The sequence below is a fragment of the Enhydra lutris genome, unplaced genomic scaffold (genome assembly GCF_002288905.1).
Source record: "Enhydra lutris kenyoni isolate GAN:26980312 unplaced genomic scaffold, ASM228890v2 scaffoldscaffold22, whole genome shotgun sequence".
In the NCBI taxonomy this organism is placed as follows: domain Eukaryota; kingdom Metazoa; phylum Chordata; class Mammalia; order Carnivora; family Mustelidae; genus Enhydra; species Enhydra lutris.
The window spans coordinates 52,864-68,984 of NW_019154106.1; the positions used below are offsets into that span (position 1 = coordinate 52,864).

Below are 16,121 nucleotides of genomic sequence, written 5' to 3' on the forward strand. Positions count from 1 at the left end.
GCCCGGGCGCTCCCGGCCTGCCTCGCGCGACGCGGCGCCGGAAGTGAGTGAGCATTTCCGGCGGCCATCCCCGCGGTTACCCTCTCCGTCGTGCGAGCGGCCCCGGCCTTCTTGCCGTCATGAAGGACGTTCCTGGCTTCTTACAGCAGAGCCAGAGCTCCGGCCCCGGCCAGGCTTCCGTGTGGCACCGTCTGGAGGAGCTCTACACGAAGAAGTGAGCGCGCCGCCGAGGGCCCGGGGCCCAGTGCTGGGAGAGCGGGGCAGAGAGGGCGCCGGGGCCCGGGGCGGGGGGCCCTGGAGGGGCCGAGGGTGCTCGGCCCTGAGGGCGGAAAGTGGGCTTAGGCCCGGCCGGAGGTGCCTGAGGCCGGAGAGGGCCGACGGCCCGCGGGGACTGCGGAGCAGAGCCGTAGGCGGAGCGCGGGGGGGCCCAGGCCTCCCTGCCTTCCTGACCGAGGGGCTGCGGCAGGCCCCGACTCCAGTCGGACGAGCAAACACGCTTTCCGAGGTCGCGCCTCCGCGCGTCTTGAGCAGCCGGTTCCGGTCTCGGCCTCGCCGCCGCGCGGCCGGGTCTGCGCAGTCTGCCTCAGTGGCCGGCCGCGGAGAGACCGGAGCCCCGAGCCGCTGTGTTTCCCTGTTGCTTCTGCGGCCGGTTGCGCCCTGGGTTTCGGCCGCGCCGGCCCTCGCGTGGTCCCTGTTTCCACTGGGCCCCATGCTGGGCTTTGTGCGCCTGAGGCCGCGGAGTCCGGGCATCCTTAGACGCAGGGTGGGTTTTGTAGCGGGTCGTTGCGACTCCTGCCGGCGGCCTGGCGCCGGGCGAGATGGACGCGTGTCGGGTGCCGCTCAGCAGCCTCTTGCTGTCGGCGCTTCGTTCCATGCTTAGAGCGCGGACTTCGGTTCCGGCGTACGGCCGTTTTCCGAGAGGCTGCGTGCGTCTGCCCGGTTCGTGCTTCGTGCTCCCCGTTTGGCGGAGGCAACAAGCTCGCTTCTAGCTCCTTCCTTGAGATAGTGAGTAGAAGGGCCAGGATTTCTGCGTAGATGTGTGTGACCCCAGATCCGTGTTTTCAGCCCCACCTCACAGGAACTCTTGAGGTCGTCTGGAAAGGGGTCTCCGGGAGAAGAGCTCAGGCCCGTTAGCTCCCGCTCTGGCTTGCTTCCTGTTACGCGGGCGGTACTGTTGGGTGCTCGGTAGGACTGTCAGGGCCGGGCGTCTGCCACCGGATACTAGCTTGCGGGTCTGAGGGCCTTATCTCTTTCAGGTTGTGGCATCAGCTGACGCTCCAGGTGCTTGACTTTGTGCAGGACCCATGCTTTGCCCAAGGAGATGGCCTCATTAAGGTAAATGATTTGCCACACCAGGTCAGATGATGTAAGTGTAAAGGACTTTTAAAACCAGTAGGTGGGCTTTCCAGCAACACACTGCAGCTCCTCACAGCCAGTGTCCGTGTTGCACTTGTACCCTTCCAACAGCATGGGAGGTGGCCCTGCTGTTTCCCTGTTCCTGTGATGTGGAAGCCAACACCAAGAGAGTGAGTGACTTGCCGCAGGTCACAGCTAGTAGGTGGCACAAGTAGCTTCAGGTACAGTCTGGCTTCTTCTGAAGTCGCTGCCTAAGGCGCTGTCTTCTAGCCCAGGATGCCCTGTGTCTTACTGTTCGTGCTGCACTTTTGGAAACTGCTATTCAGGCGGGGGGTTGGGGGGGGCAGTGGAGGAATCTTACAGGTGACCGTCATCACTCCTCCTCCGCTCACTGATTTCTGCTTGCTCGCCCGAATGCTTTGTCTTGGGGGGTGTGGAAGGTAGAGCCTCTTTTGTGCTTCACTTGGCGGTGGGGAGGCCTGGAGGGGGGAATCCTCTGTAGTGAGCACTTTCAGCATTTTGTCAACAGGGAAGAAAAACAAAATTCTCCGCGCAGGCCTTCCCCGTACTCCCTGACAGACGCCCCCGGTTTGATCACTGGTAGCTTCCTCTTTAAAATCTTTCTTAACCTCTTACTCTTTGATGCCTTTCTCTCAGATTCTGAGTGAATCAGATTTATACCTGCATCGGAGCCCAGCACTAGTTCTTGACGGCTTGAGGTACTCGCCCTGGATACGCACTTTATACGTGCCCGCGGTGAAGCTTACACCTGGGGTCCTAAGAGTTTCTTGTGTTTTATACCCGCCAGTTTGACATTTTACTACTTCAAAGGAACTAGTATTCATCGGTAAACCTAAAGATTTTGCCGGGCATTCTGTCTTCTGGATTATGTGGGAAAATGACAAATTAGAGCTCTCTTAATATTTGTTCCCTAAGGTTCTATGTCATAGCGATGAATAATTCGTGATTCTTCATCTCTGTCCTTTGCTTTCTTGTCTTTAAATCACTTTCTACCCAGAAAACATTCCCTCAACCCCATGTAACATAACATTTACGCAGGTCAGCAGACTGTGTTTACTGTTTCAGTGGGCAAGCAAACCTTTAAAAATTGGTGAGACTCGGCCCACAGAACTTTCAGTACATAGTGTTCACGAATCTGAAGTGACCAGTAGTAATTTTGAGTTTCTTTTACCTTTGGAGGGATTTTTGCATGAATTATAATGGGTATCAGGAAAGTTGAGAGGGGCGCCTGGGTGGCTCAGTGGGTTAAGCGTCTGCCTTCGGCTCAGGTCATGATCCCAGAGTCCTGGGATCGAGCCCCTCCTTGGGCTCTCTGCTCAGCGGGGAGCCTGCTTCCTCCTCTCTGCCTACTTGTGATCTCTGTCTGACAAATAAATAAATAAAATCTTAAAAAAAAAAAAGAAAACTTGAGAATGCTCTCTTACTGAAAAAGATACCTTTGAAATAGTCCTTTGTAATGAAAAAGCCATTTTATTTAGATGGCTCTCTGCTGGGTACCAGATTATGTATTTGACAGAGAGAGCACAAGGAGGGGGAGTGGCAGGCAGAGGGTGAGGGAGAAACAGGCTCTGCATTCTGCGGGGAGCCTGATGCGGGGTTCAGTCCGGGACCTTGGGATCATGACCTGAGTCAAAGACAGACGCTTAACCGACTGAGCCACCCCGGCGTCCCGTGCTGGTTGCCAGATTTAAATAACTAACCGATGCTTTAGGGGCATTTCTAACCGCCCCCCAAGTTTTTTTGAGAAGTAATTGACGTGTAATGCTGTATTAGTTTAAAGTGTACAGTGTGATGATGGGGGGGTGTGGGTGCAAAATGGTCACAGTAAGTCTAGTTAACATCCATCTCACAGTCAGACTTCCTTCCTTCCTGTGATGACGACTTTTATGATCTACTCTCGTGGTAACTTTCAAATGCGCAGCACAGTGTGGTTCACTATAGTCACTGCTGTGGTATGTCTCTAGGACTTACCTATCTCATGACAGGACATTTGTATCTTTTCACCACTGCAGCCGTTTCTCGCACCCCCCATCCCCTGCCTCTGGCGACCACCGATCTGTTCTCTGTATCTGTGAGTTCAGTTTTTTTAGATTTCACGTGGAAGTAAGTCACACAGTGTTTATCCTTCTTTGTCTGACTGACTTCACTAAGCAGAACGCCCTTCAGTGACATCCATGCTGTCTTTTTATGGCTAAATAACATCCCACGCTCTGTGTGCACAGACACCACATTTTCTTTCACTGGGACGTTTCCCTCTTTCTGTCTTCACGTGGCAGAGGAATCGCAGACTCTCCTTACCCAAGTTGACCCATCTGGATGCTCCTCTTCCCATTTTGCCCAGTTACCCAGCGATAACCTCAGAGGTCGTTAGAGGTCGTTGTCTGTTCCCCGTCCCTGTGACCAGCGAATCTCTCGGACCCTTCATCTGCCCTCACTGCCGTTACTCCCTCACTCTCCTGTCTTGACTAGTAGCCTCGGCTGGTGTCTGTCCCTCCGTCTGTTCCCCCCCCCACCCTACCCTCCCTGCCTGCAGTCATGCTTACAAAGTAGACGTGTGATCATGTGTTTCCACGGACTCGGGCTTACCTTCAGGACAAGGAAAAGCCCCAGTACCGCCCACTGTTTGTGCCCTTCAGAAGTGCTCCTGAAACATGGTGCAGGGTTTCTTCAGTGCCTTGCACATGTTTGTTCCTGTCCCGAATGTTCTCCCAACTCCATGCCTCCTCTCCGGATTTGTCCAGCTCTCTAATGTTCTTCCTTCCTTAAAACTCAGTTATCACCATTTCTGGAATAACCTCTGGAAACTCTCCTTTTGGTTGATCCACCTACGTGGGGTTTTCTCCTTCAATTGTAAATTCATGGTCCTGTCATTTATTTGTTTATAAGTCTGCTCTGTTAGGTCAGGAATCCTTGAACGCCAGACTTTCATCTTACATATCCTGTGTCTATAGTATCTAGCAAAGAGTCTGAGCAAGTACTCAAGTGTTTGCTAAATGGCTAATAAATTTGGTCATATCGGCTGCAGCCCTCTAAAATCTGAAGGTTACTGAGTCTTTCAAGCTGATAGTCTGTTTTCCTAAAATACTTTGGAGAAAGAATATAGGAATTGCTCTCTAGGAGATTCTTAAAGGTCAGGGGTCTAATTACCAGGAAAAAAAATTGTAGCTTTCTTCAGTAATCCGTTGGTGATTAATAAACCCATATGTGGGTCTCCTCATTCCACCACCGTTCCTGCAGTGCCTGCCATGTGGCGGGCCTGGTGGTCACGTTTGATTTTGCAGAATGAAAGACATCCTGTAATTACTCTACATGTTCTGGTTCCACAGCTCTATGAAAACTTCATCAGTGAGTTTGAACACAGGTAAAACACCTTTGTCGGTTTTTGACTTTAAACATGAAACACTGATGCTTAACGACAATCATAGACTGGTGTTTTTTATTTCAGGGTGAATCCTTTGTCCCTGGTAGAAATCATTCTTCACGTAGTTAGACAGATGACCGGTGAGTCTCACTTTGTGTCGTAAAGGAGCAGATCCAAATGGCAATTAAAATGATTTTGAAATACAAGATAATTGAACTTTTACATTTTGATAGAAAATACCAGATTCTAAAATACGTTTATGTTCTATTTTATGATGTAAACCTAAAGATTATCCCGCCTGTGTTGTGGTTGGTAGGAACTAATCTCTAAGGATACTCTGTTGGTGGTTCTTCTGACATTGTTCTTCTGCCTTTTCTAGATCCCAATGTGGCTCTTACTTTTCTGGAAAAGACTCGAGAAAAGGTAAATAGGAAGTCCGAGTTAAATCTTGAGAACATGTGTGACTTACAGTCTTGTGTCCACACTTGCCACACGCACCTTACAGAGACCAATGTGTCTCTGGTCACACAAGTGGAGCCAGTGTGCAGATGTTCTGTTCGTCCCCTGCCCACACTTCTCAGGTCCTCTTGTGTCTGACGTCTGTAGGTGAAGAGCAGCGATGAGGCAGTGATCCTGTGTAAAACTGCGATTGGGGCTCTAAAATTAAACATCGGGGACCTACAGGTCACGAAGGTAAGGTTGCCATGATAGAGGTTTGTCTTTGGTTTACAGAGTGGTTTAGAGTTTTAGGGGGAAAATCCTCTTTGTCCATTCTACCTTTTCAAGTGATTTTAAAGTGTAGAAAAGTTGCAAACACAGCACCAAGAACTCTCACATACCCTCCCTTAGACTCCCAGTGCTGACAGTTCTTTGCCCCATCATTCTGTGCGTGCAGGCGTGCCTGCACGCTGGTTTTGGTTTTGTTTTCCAAAACCACTGAGAATCAGTTGCTGCTATGAGGCCTGTTACGCTTTAACATAAGAGGACTGCCCTGGGCACGTCTGTCAGCAGGAGGGTCCAGGCAGCCTCAGACTGTCCGTGTGGGCCCTCGTGGACCAGGGTCAGCCCACTCACCACGACAGGTCACAGGCTGCTCCTGACCCTGTCTGCCTCCTAATCCCTGTCTGTTTCTTATTTCCATTTTAGTGTAATTTGGGGGACCGATGTCGGTATGGGTGGCTGTAAGACCAACTTACATGTGGTCAGTCCACCTTGTTGAACTGGAGACTACCTGTGTTTGTTTGGAGTTTGAGTTCGGGTTTGGGTTTTTGGTAACCACAGTATTTAAGAAAATACTGGGTAGGTGTTGGTATTCTCATTGTCCTAAAAGAACACTTCGTATTTCTTAACTGCTTCCCGGTCCTGTCCTGCGTGCATACTTACTACATTTTGTTCTGAAATATTTAAGACCTATTAAAAGCCATAAAATACTATGGAAAGAATTTTGTCGAGGGATGAGGCAGCACTGCCCGGTTGGAGCCGTGGGGCCCTCTGAGCACGTTCCTGCCCCAGCAGTGCTCTCACGCGCGAGTCTGGTGTTCCTCGTGCTTGTGTGGCTCCTGACGCTCTGTGGATCGGGTGTAAGTCAGGTGACGTGTAGCATTGTCTTAAGTTACTGGCTCGGTGTGAGGTTTGAGAGTCTGTGTGTGGGTGCGTGGCCGTTCACTCTTGCTGCTGTTGGGTGTTTTACTGTTGTGACTGTTTCGCAGCCTGGGCATCATTCTCCTGTGGAAGGGACTCAGGGTTTCCTCCTGTCACGAACAGCACTGTTAGTTACCAGCATTTCTGTGCCCGGTGCCCTGTGTATACACGGGCAGAATCACACCAACACATGTGCCTATAGGTGAGGGCACAGGTGTAAGGAGGTGTGTGCCGTGCGCCTTTACCAAGTGTGGTTCAAGCCTTCCCGCAAGACGGCGCACACTCCCCGGCACTGCACTCGCACTTCCAAAGGGCCACACGTGTTTTCAGACTGTTTAATTCCTGCCAGTCTGGTGGAGGTGAAGGGCCATCTCACTGGGGCTCTAGTGACCACTCCACTCGTGTCTCCACTTCTGTAAATTGCCTGTTAATGTCTTTTCTTTGGCCCATTTTTTCCTGTGTCGCTTTCCTCCTGTTGGTTTGTTAAGAGTTCTTCCCGGAGTGTGGGCCGTACTCCCCGGTGTGTCACATGTGCAGTAGACGCCTTTGCCCAGTCTGTAGCTCGCTTTTGTTCTTTCGTGTGTGTCTTGGATGAACTGAATTTTCCATTTTAACATCGTCCCATCAGTCTTTGTGTCATATGTTACCTTAAAAGTGCTTTACGTTAAAAAGGAGGGCGATCTTGCTTCCGCGCATAGGAAACAATTGAGGATGTTGAAGAGATGCTCAGCAGCCTCCCTGGCGTGACGTCCGTTCACAGCCGTTTCTACGACCTCTCCAGTAAATACTACCAAACGGTTGGAAACCACGCCGCCTACTACAAAGATGCCCTGCGGTTTCTGGGCTGCGTCGACATCAAGGATCTGCCAGGTAACGTGCAGCCGTTGAAGTCGCTGTCGGAGGAGCATGCTCTGGAGGCGTGCCAGCAGCTATCAGAAGTTGCTCTGGCGTGTGCGTCCCTCAATGAGGAAAGCCCAGGTGGGAGAAGGTGGAGAGAGCCGCGCGAGTGTCGGTTCCTCCCGGGGTCTGCCGTGGGCGTTTAGCTCGGGTGAAAACGAGGCTGTGCCCTTTCGTCCTTCACTGGTCCTCCTCAAGTCTCCCTTGGCCTCTGCAGCCTGAAGGGCGCGGTGAGAACCTGCACCTGAGGGTCTGGTGGCGAAAACCGAACCAGACCCAGGCGCGTACCTTAGAAAAGTCCCTCAAGGGTCTGAGGAATGGAAAGAAAGTGAATGATAAGTTTTGGGGAAAGTACAAGGACAGTGGGAGCCCATTTGAGATGTTTCTCCCGGTTCACTGTGGAAGCTGTGGACACCAGCAGCGCCTTAAACAAGGTAGTGCAGTGTTATTTCCTGCCTCTCAAGAAGAGCATCCTGGAAAACGCAAGGAACGCAGTCAGGAGAGTGGGGAATTGTATGGGCACAGGAAGTACGTTCACGCTGTTCTGAAGAGGCTAGATGAGGTGACGGAAAGAGAAATGTGAGGTAATGCTTCCAGGAAGTAGGTTAGCTGAAAATACACATAGAGTCACATATTTCGGTAGAAATAAGTAAACGAATGAATGTCTTCCCCACAAAACCTGTATACGTGGTCCCAGGTATAACTTGAGTTAGTCCAGTGCTATAAAAGAGATGACTGATGGGGCACCTGGGTGGCTCAGAACTTTGAAAGCGTCTGACTCTTGGTTTGGGCTCAGGTCATGATCTCGGGGTCCTGGGACTGAGCCCCACTTCAGGCTCTGTGCTGGGCATGGAGCCTGCTTGAGATTGTCTCTCCCTCTGCCCCTCCCCACTTTCCTTCTCTAAAAAATAAAATAAATAAAAGAGATAAAAGTTTTTACAAAAACATGTTAAGGCTTTGTGATAGAACCATTACAGGGAATGGTTTCTTTACTTTTTTATGAGATTTTTAAAGCCAAACAGGACTGATCTTGTAACGGGGGTGTCACTGGAGGTGTGCTGTTGCCGTAGTGTCTGAGCAGCAGGAGAGAGCTTTCACGCTGGGACTAGCCGGACTTCTTGGCGAGGGAGTTTTTAACTTTGGAGAACTCGTAAGTGGACCCTGGGCACAGATTTCTTAACGAGGGGGCGACTGACGGTTCTTTGCCGGCTAACCATGTCCTCCTCGCAGCTCATGCACCCTGTGCTGGAGTCACTGAGGACCACCGACCGGCAGTGGCTGATAGACACCCTTTATGCCTTTAACAGCGGCAACGTAGAGAGGTTCCAGACGCTGAAGACCGCCTGGGGCCAGCAGGTCAGTCGTGGGAAGGACAGCTGAGCGCTCCTGCAGCGTCCCTGGCTCTCCTTCAGCCCGCACCTGCCCAGGGATTTGCCTTCTCTCTACACCCCAGGCACTGGGGAGACAGGAGATGAAGATAGGCCAGCCTTGCTCTCCGAGCAGGTGGTTAAGTGGCTAGTCTCGGTAGTCACTCGTCGCTGTGGTAGTGCGCGGCGCTGCCAACAGAATGTGATAGGGGAGTGCCATCTGGCGGACAGGAGTCACAGAGGGCCCAGAAGAAGTAATGCTCTGTGTCTGATCTTAGGGGTAGGCAGAATGTAGCCAAGCGAAGAGTATGAGAAGAGGACATTGAGCAGAGGAAAAGGCAGCTTTTAGCATTTGTTGAACAGACAAGGGTCTGTGGCCACAGTGAGTGAGTGAGGAGAGCCGGGGAGAGCCCAGGGTTTGGGAAGGCCAGGCCATCTGTGCGGAACGGGAGTGGGCCATGCAGGGGGTGGTGGGGTTGGGCAGTGTAGAGGGAAAGGGGTCAGCAGGGGCGAGGGCACTGGGCGAGGAGAGGAGCCTCTGGGAGGTGTGGACTAGGGAGAAGAGGTGTTAACGAGGACCTGAGCTTTTGTAGGGAGTTTATTTTTTAAATTATTAGAAGGAAATATTACAAAGTTGTTCATAGTGATAGGGATTATTGTTTTTGTTCTTTCTGAAACTTCGGTTTTCTCAAAGTTAAAAATAAACTTGTAGAATTCACACATAGTGGAGCTGAATAGATGTGAGTGGGCTGTGACGAGGCAGAAAGCCAGCCCAGCTCTCTGCTCTAGTCTAGTCTGTGTGTTGGTCCCTGAGAGAACGTGTGCCCCTTGGGAAGAAGGGCGGCCGGCCGGAGAAACAGCAGGAAGGACAACTTGAGAGGCGTGCTGCCAGCAGCCTCTGTCTGAGTGGCGGGAGCCCGTGCGCAGGGGCAGTGGGCTCTCTGAAGAGTGACCCATCTGTTCCTGTGGCAGAAGTGTCTGCAGGGGGGCACCTGTGTTGGCGTAGGGGTTCCTCCGTGCTTGAGTCAGGGAACCCGTTGTCTCTGGTCTCTGCTCAGCAGTAACCTGTGAGCTACCTGGGGCGACTGTGCGGGTTGCGTGGAAAGGCATATTCCGGTCCTCACGGCAGTGCCATTTTTCTCCCGAAGTTCTAACGTCTTTCCGCTCAGAGCACCTCCCTGCAGCTTAGGGGCTATGTTCCTGGGAGGCCCCATTTCCACGGAGCAGACCACGCAGGCGGTGCCCTGGGACCTGCTCAGGCACAGGGCGGGTCCGTCCTTGCCTTGTTGTGCCAAGAGTCTCCTTGCGGCGCCTGTGCCTGGGTCCTGCCCCCTGGCATCTGCGGCGTTAGTACCCACTGCCTCGCGCGTGCCTTAGGCAGGAGCACGGGCTTTCGGGGATGCAGCCGTTGATGGCGTCCTGAGAAAAGTGAGCCTCCGTGACCCCGTGGTATACCGTGTTTGGACGTGGGGGGTTTCTTTTCCTTCCGTCTGTTGTAGGAAGAATCTCAAAGTGCAGGTTACGTAACTGGTGTCTTTCTTCTCAGCCTGATTTAGCAGCCAACGAGGCTCAGCTGCTGAGGAAGATCCAGTTGCTGTGCCTCATGGAGGTGAGCGCTCGGGAACCACCGTGATTCCAGACCCTGCACCGAGCCCACCAGCCCCGCAGGCTCCAGGCCTCTCGCAGCGGCACTCCGGCTGCACCCCTCTCCACCTTCCTTTTGTCTTCTGCGACCATTCGCGTCTCCTCTCAGGTGACCCTCCTCAGAGAGGTGTTCCCTGACCATCTGGGCTGAAGTAGCTCCCACCCCGTTGTACGTCACAGCGCACGCGCCCCTCTGCATGCTCCTCTGTCTTTCCTGTCAGAATCTGAGCTTCCTGAGGGAACGGCCCTTACATTTCTGGGCCGCCACACTGTCTCCAGCTCATGTACAGCCCTGGCTCGCGGCCCCAAGTGCTTGCTCCACGCGCGGATACCGACCGTTGCGGACAGCTGCCGTGAAGCTGGTTCCCAGTAAACGTGCAGGGCTGGTGCTAAGGAAAGGCTTGGTTTGTGGGATAGGAATAGGATCTGCGCTTTCGGAGCAAGTATTGAGAAAAACATCCTTATCGGTCAGTTCTCGGACAGTTTTCATTTGGAAACATAGTTAACAAGAAATGTTTTTTCAGATGACTTTCACACGACCTGCCAATCACCGACAACTCACTTTTGAAGAAATTGCCAAAAGTGCTAAAATCACTGTGAACGAGGTACAGTTGTTGGACCTAGGGGGTTCGGAGCTCCGACGAGCACTGCTCCCCAGACTGCAAACCACAGAGGGCACGGTGTCTCGTTCCCCACACTTAGGGCCTCGGGGTGACTCCCGTCGTTCCCTCTCTGTGCAGGTGGAGTTGCTGGTGATGAAGGCACTCTCGGTGGGTCTGGTGAAAGGCAGCATTGACGAGGTGGATAAGCGGGTTCACATGACCTGGGTGCAGCCCCGAGTGTTGGATCTGCAGCAGGTAAGACATCGTTCACCCCCGGGGGTGGTTTGGATGGTATCTGCTGTCTTAGTTTCGCTTGGATGGAAGCCCGGTAGGAAGAACGCAGTATTGACGAGATTTCAGGGAATATATTACTGCTGTGGGGAGTAAGGGTTTTTCAGAGAACCTAATTTAATACAAGTCTTGGGTTTGAACCCTGCATTTAAAAGCTTATCATAATTACAGTGCTGTTGTGCTGACGATGCCTTTTAATCTTAAAATTGGTACTCTGATCAAATACGTTCCTAGTTCTGTGGTTTGAGCTCAGATCCATCTTGTCCATATTGGCTGGAAATTTAATCCTGTGGATTTCCTCTATTCTTGCCTGTTTTCTTTCATGCAAGTTTTTTTAAATGTCCTTGTGATAAGAATTGACGGGGGTCACCCCCTCTCACACAGCCCACTCCCCCAGCTCTGTGGTCCTTTTGATTAGTCCTGCCCTAAAGACTTAGCTGGAGATGGAGGCTTGGGATTGCTAAGTGTCCTAACACCCGTGTGGTCCTGGTTTGCCTCAGATCAAGGGGATGAAGGACCGCCTGGAGTTCTGGTGCACCGACGTGAGGAGCATGGAGATGCTGGTGGAGCACCAGGCCCACGACATCCTCACTTAGTCCCCTGCCTCCCCGTCTGTGGCCACCGGGAACATCTGCACTCGTTGGGGTTGGGGGTGGGGTTCCACTGGTGGGGTGGGGACTGTTCTCCCTGCTGTGAACACAGGACTGTTGCTGATGGGGTGCCTGGCCACAGAGAGAAGCCTCCTTTGTGGGTGTCTCCCATAGCCCACGGTGGGGAGGGGTCACGGGTCTCCAGTGACAAGGCAGACAAGAGTGTGCCCTGAGGAATGAGAAGGAGTAGCCCGAAAGCACGTGGGGACGCCACTTGGAGGCTCATCTCCATTACATCCATCTGTGGGAACATCTCTTGTGTCATGTGAGAATGTAATAAACGCCTTTGTTTTGTCCTCTTCGTGGTTCTGTTTCCTCAGTCTTAGCTCCCAGGTCAAGCCTGGGCCTCAGAGATCAGAAAGCAAGAGATGGGAGATAGGGCTAGGTGGGGGTTTGGCCTCAGTCCTCCTCTCCTACCCTGGGAAAAGGGTGGCTCAACACATACAGGGCACTGGGGCCAAGGAAGCAAGTCCTATCTCACGGGGCTCAGACGAGGGGTCCCCTGTCTTCTGACAGAGGTGTCTGACCCACTCCCTCCCAGCCAGGGGCTTCTGGGGCCCAGGTGTCCCAAGCAGCCCTCCACCCAGTGCTGAGTGTCCAGCCACGGGGATGCTCGTACACAAATCACACGATCACCAAGGGAGCACTAGGTGGAGGAAGGGTTTAATGCAATTCTCCGTCGTGCGCCTGGAGCCCGAGCTGCAGAGCCTTCACGCCGTGGGGCCTTTCTTGTAGCTGTCCAGGTGGGATAAGACCCAGCCTGCAGGAATCAGGAAGCTGAGGAACATCACAGAGAGTCCAATGGCTTGCTCCTGGGTCAAGGAAAGCACGTGTGAGTCCATGACACATCAGGTCATTCCTGGGTCACTGAGGAAGGCTGTCCACCTGCCCCTGAGTTCCTTGGCCCTGCAGTGTGGGATTTCTCTCACCAGAGCAGTGGTCCAGAGAGACCTGCCTCACCCCCTCTGCTGGGGGACCCTCAGCTCAGCCCAGACTTCCTGTGTGTCAGGGGCAAAGTCCGCACGAGCAGGGACTACTGCAGTCCTCCATGCGCATGGCCTCTGAAAAGACCTAGACTGACTGCCCTGGGCTCCAGTCTCTCTCAGCGGGACCTCTTCCCATCGCCCCTGCCCCCGAGAACCTGCCTGGCCAGGCCACTTGTGCCTCGACCTTGAACTCCTGCCTGGGCACAGCATGTGCGTGTCAGACGCAGTGCAGGGCGGAAGAGACGGCGGAGATTCAGGTCATACAAGAAAAGGGCAGGGCCTTTTCCCAAGATGGTGGTCCTGCTCAGAAGCTGGGTGGAGGAGATGGACTCCCCGTACCGCATGTGCACGTGTGTGCACGCACATGCAAACACACACAGGCCATCCCACCTGGCTACCTCCCCTCCACTCGGATTCCTCCTGAAACAGAGCCTGGGCCCAGTCATCCCTCCCTGGTCCCTCAAAGAGTCAGATGCTGGGTTGGAAACCAATTCTTCCTCTTGACTTCACCTTCCAGCAGATTCAGAACAACGTTGGCCCAGAACTGGGCCCTTCAGCTGGGTTCAGATCTTTGCTTCACCAGTGATATGACCTTGAACAGTTGACCTTCTAGACCTTGTTTTATTGAGGCTTAACCCAGAGGTAGTTGTCTGCTGTCCCGGAGCCCAAGGATGACCGAGCTCTGTGTTCTCGCCTATGCTCTCACGGACCCTCAGAGCAGCCCACCCTCCCCTTCAATGGGCAGTGAAGCTGGCGTCCACACCGATGCCCTTCCAGCTCAGCTCTTAGCACCCTCATTGGCTAGAAGGCAAGTGGGGGCCTGCAAACAGAGATCACCGTCCCCTCACTGACTGCCAGCTGCTTTGGGAGCCTAACCTCCAGGTGAGGGATGTAAGGACCTCTTTTCTGGAGTCGGGACGGTGTCCCAGCCACAGGACTGTGTTCTAGCTCAAGGATCACCTCTAGAAGCCACAGGCCTGAGAACACATCCCTCCTCCCCTTTACAAGCCTGGCCTTCTGTGTCCTGCCCCCAAACCCACCTCGTCTCCCAAGACAGTGCAGGACGTCCCACTCCACTGCTCAGGTCAGCACCCCTCCGCAGCGGAAGACTTACCGTGGGAGACGTGGGTGTTCGGGCCGGCTTTGTGGCGACATGTGCCTTGGGAACCACCCAGGCCCTCAGAGAGGCCTGCAGGAGCCTGGGGGCACAGGGTAACCTCAGCATCATAGTGGAGCCGAGCTCCCCCGGAGTCCAGCTAAGTTCCGTGTATCTGCTTGGCGTGCCCTCTGCTCACTCGGCTGTGGGGCTTTTTATAGCTCAAGGGGGGAGCTGCAGCTGTCTCCTCCTGTCACGCTGCCTGGCAGAGAGAACTCCTGCTTGGAAGTGGTGAGAGCCAGCCTCAGTCCAGCAGCCTCCAGGCCCCGCCCCTGCTGGGGCACCCGAGGGGCTTCAAGCTCTTCTCAGCACAGGCAGGCTTGGCCCACTCGGCAAAGGGCCTTCATTTCTCGGTGACCACGACCCTCAACATAGAAGCAGGAGTAGGGAAGTCAAAGAGCTTGAGAATGCAAGAGGGGGAAAGTGACATAAGTCAAGAGGGCACCTTAAGTATCTGGAGGGTCAGATGACCTCCCCATGCAGAGCTATTTTAAAATTCTCTAGCTCAGGGATTCCTGGCTGGGCTGCCCAGCCTTCTGACTCTTAACTGATGGCCGCTGGCTGTTCCCAGAGCCCTGCTCCTCCCAGGCCCAGCATGTGGTAGGTCTGAGCGGCCTCTCTGCTGTGTTCGCTGACGTGACAGCCTTTGTTCCTGGAGGAGACCCTCACAGTTGCCCCGTGGACAAACAGAGGTGGGGAGGTCAGCAGACATTTGGCGAGTGCGAGTTCAGGGGCCAGGGGGCACTTAGGCCCCTGCCTCTGGGCCCACCTGTGGGGACAGGCTCCCAGGGCCGAATGTGCTGGGTCCTGATGCCCACGGGCCCCATGGGGAATTGGTCTGTGAGCTGCCCGCCTGCCCTGCGTGAGCTCGGAGCCTCCCCGCCTCTCTTCCCTTATTTATGCAGAAAATGACTTACTCAGTTCTTCCCACAGCAAACACCTACAGTGTGTTTTCCTGCTCTGTGAGACTATTTCACACCTTCTCTCTGAACCAACACCCCCCACACACAAACGCACACACACACACACGCACACACACACCCTTATCAGAGACCCTGCTGCTGATTTCCCTGAGATTATGGAAGTGACCAGATGTGACTCACTGTGGACTCCAGTTACTGTCCTCCAGGAGAACAGGGGCCCTGAGCCCCTGGGGTGAGTCAGATGCTCAAGTCCCCAGCAGCTTCTCCAGCCCTTCTGCCCTTGGCTGCTGGACGCCGAGCCCCTGGCCTTCCTCCCGACTCATGCAGAGCCTGATCCCTGACAGCCTCAGGATTTGTGCAATCTCTCCATCCACCTTCTCCAGACCGTCTTCGGCCGTGACACCCCAGCTGCTTATCAGTCATGATATCTAGGGTGTACTGAGGCTGACCCTTGTCCCAGCTTTGGTGGAGTTCCCGAGGCCCTGTGGTTTGTCCCCTGCCCTTTCCCTTCCCAGGTGCTCACGTCGAATGTCCAAGCATCACCCTCGTTTTCCTCCAGTGCTCACACTCCACACCGGGTCACCAACGACGCCACACCCCACCGAGCCGACTCGCCACCCTCACCCAGTCCAACCCTGAATGTGTCCTCTGACACTGCCCCACCCAGTAGCCTGGACAGCCCTTGGGGAGCAACCAGCTCCTACCACTGCTATGTTCAGCCTCCCGCCGGCTCCCCTTGCCTCCCTTCCATGGCCTTCAAGGCCTGAGTGGTCTGACCTTGCCTCACCTGCTCCCTATACCCTAATGCCCGCCTCCTGCCTTCTTCCAGACACACCTCACTCCCACCCCACACTGAAGCGTTGGCCACATGTTTTTAAACCCTTCAGGTCCTGTTCCGTTGACCTCTTCTCAGACATGCCTTCTTAATGGGATACAAGCCCCATGAGGGCAAGGACTTTGCTGGGGTCATCACAGAACCGTGGGCGCCTGGCAGGTTTTCAGTCAATGTTGGAAGGCTGGTTAGGGTAGGGAAACAAGGAGAGTTGGGTAGGGGTGGTGGACAGGCTGGGGTCAGAAGGACACATGTGGTTTCCGTTCCACGGCCAGCACTGGCCTGTCTTGAGGAGCACACAGTTGAGTCAGACGAGAAGGAATAGGGCAGGGTTTCATTCTCCTGTCAGAACGACCTAGATTACCATGCACGGGGATAAAGTCCACAGCCCAGA

General features: G+C 53.9%; 1 protein-coding gene across 1 annotated transcript; it reads left to right on the forward strand.

The window, feature by feature from the left end:
* The first annotated feature begins 51 nt into the window (after positions 1 to 51).
* Positions 52 to 12,129, forward strand: LOC111149610 (proteasome 26S subunit, non-ATPase 13). Its single transcript, XM_022506768.1, has 13 exons — positions 52 to 214; positions 1,257 to 1,335; positions 4,704 to 4,738; positions 4,823 to 4,878; positions 5,118 to 5,161; positions 5,345 to 5,431; positions 7,078 to 7,249; positions 8,347 to 8,426; positions 8,507 to 8,632; positions 10,190 to 10,252; positions 10,812 to 10,892; positions 11,028 to 11,144; positions 11,681 to 12,129. The coding sequence occupies exons 1-13, from the start codon at positions 120 to 122 to the stop codon at positions 11,774 to 11,776; spliced, it is 1,131 nt and encodes a 376-aa protein (XP_022362476.1). The 5' UTR covers positions 52 to 119; the 3' UTR covers positions 11,777 to 12,129.
* The last annotated feature ends 3,992 nt before the right edge of the window (positions 12,130 to 16,121 follow it).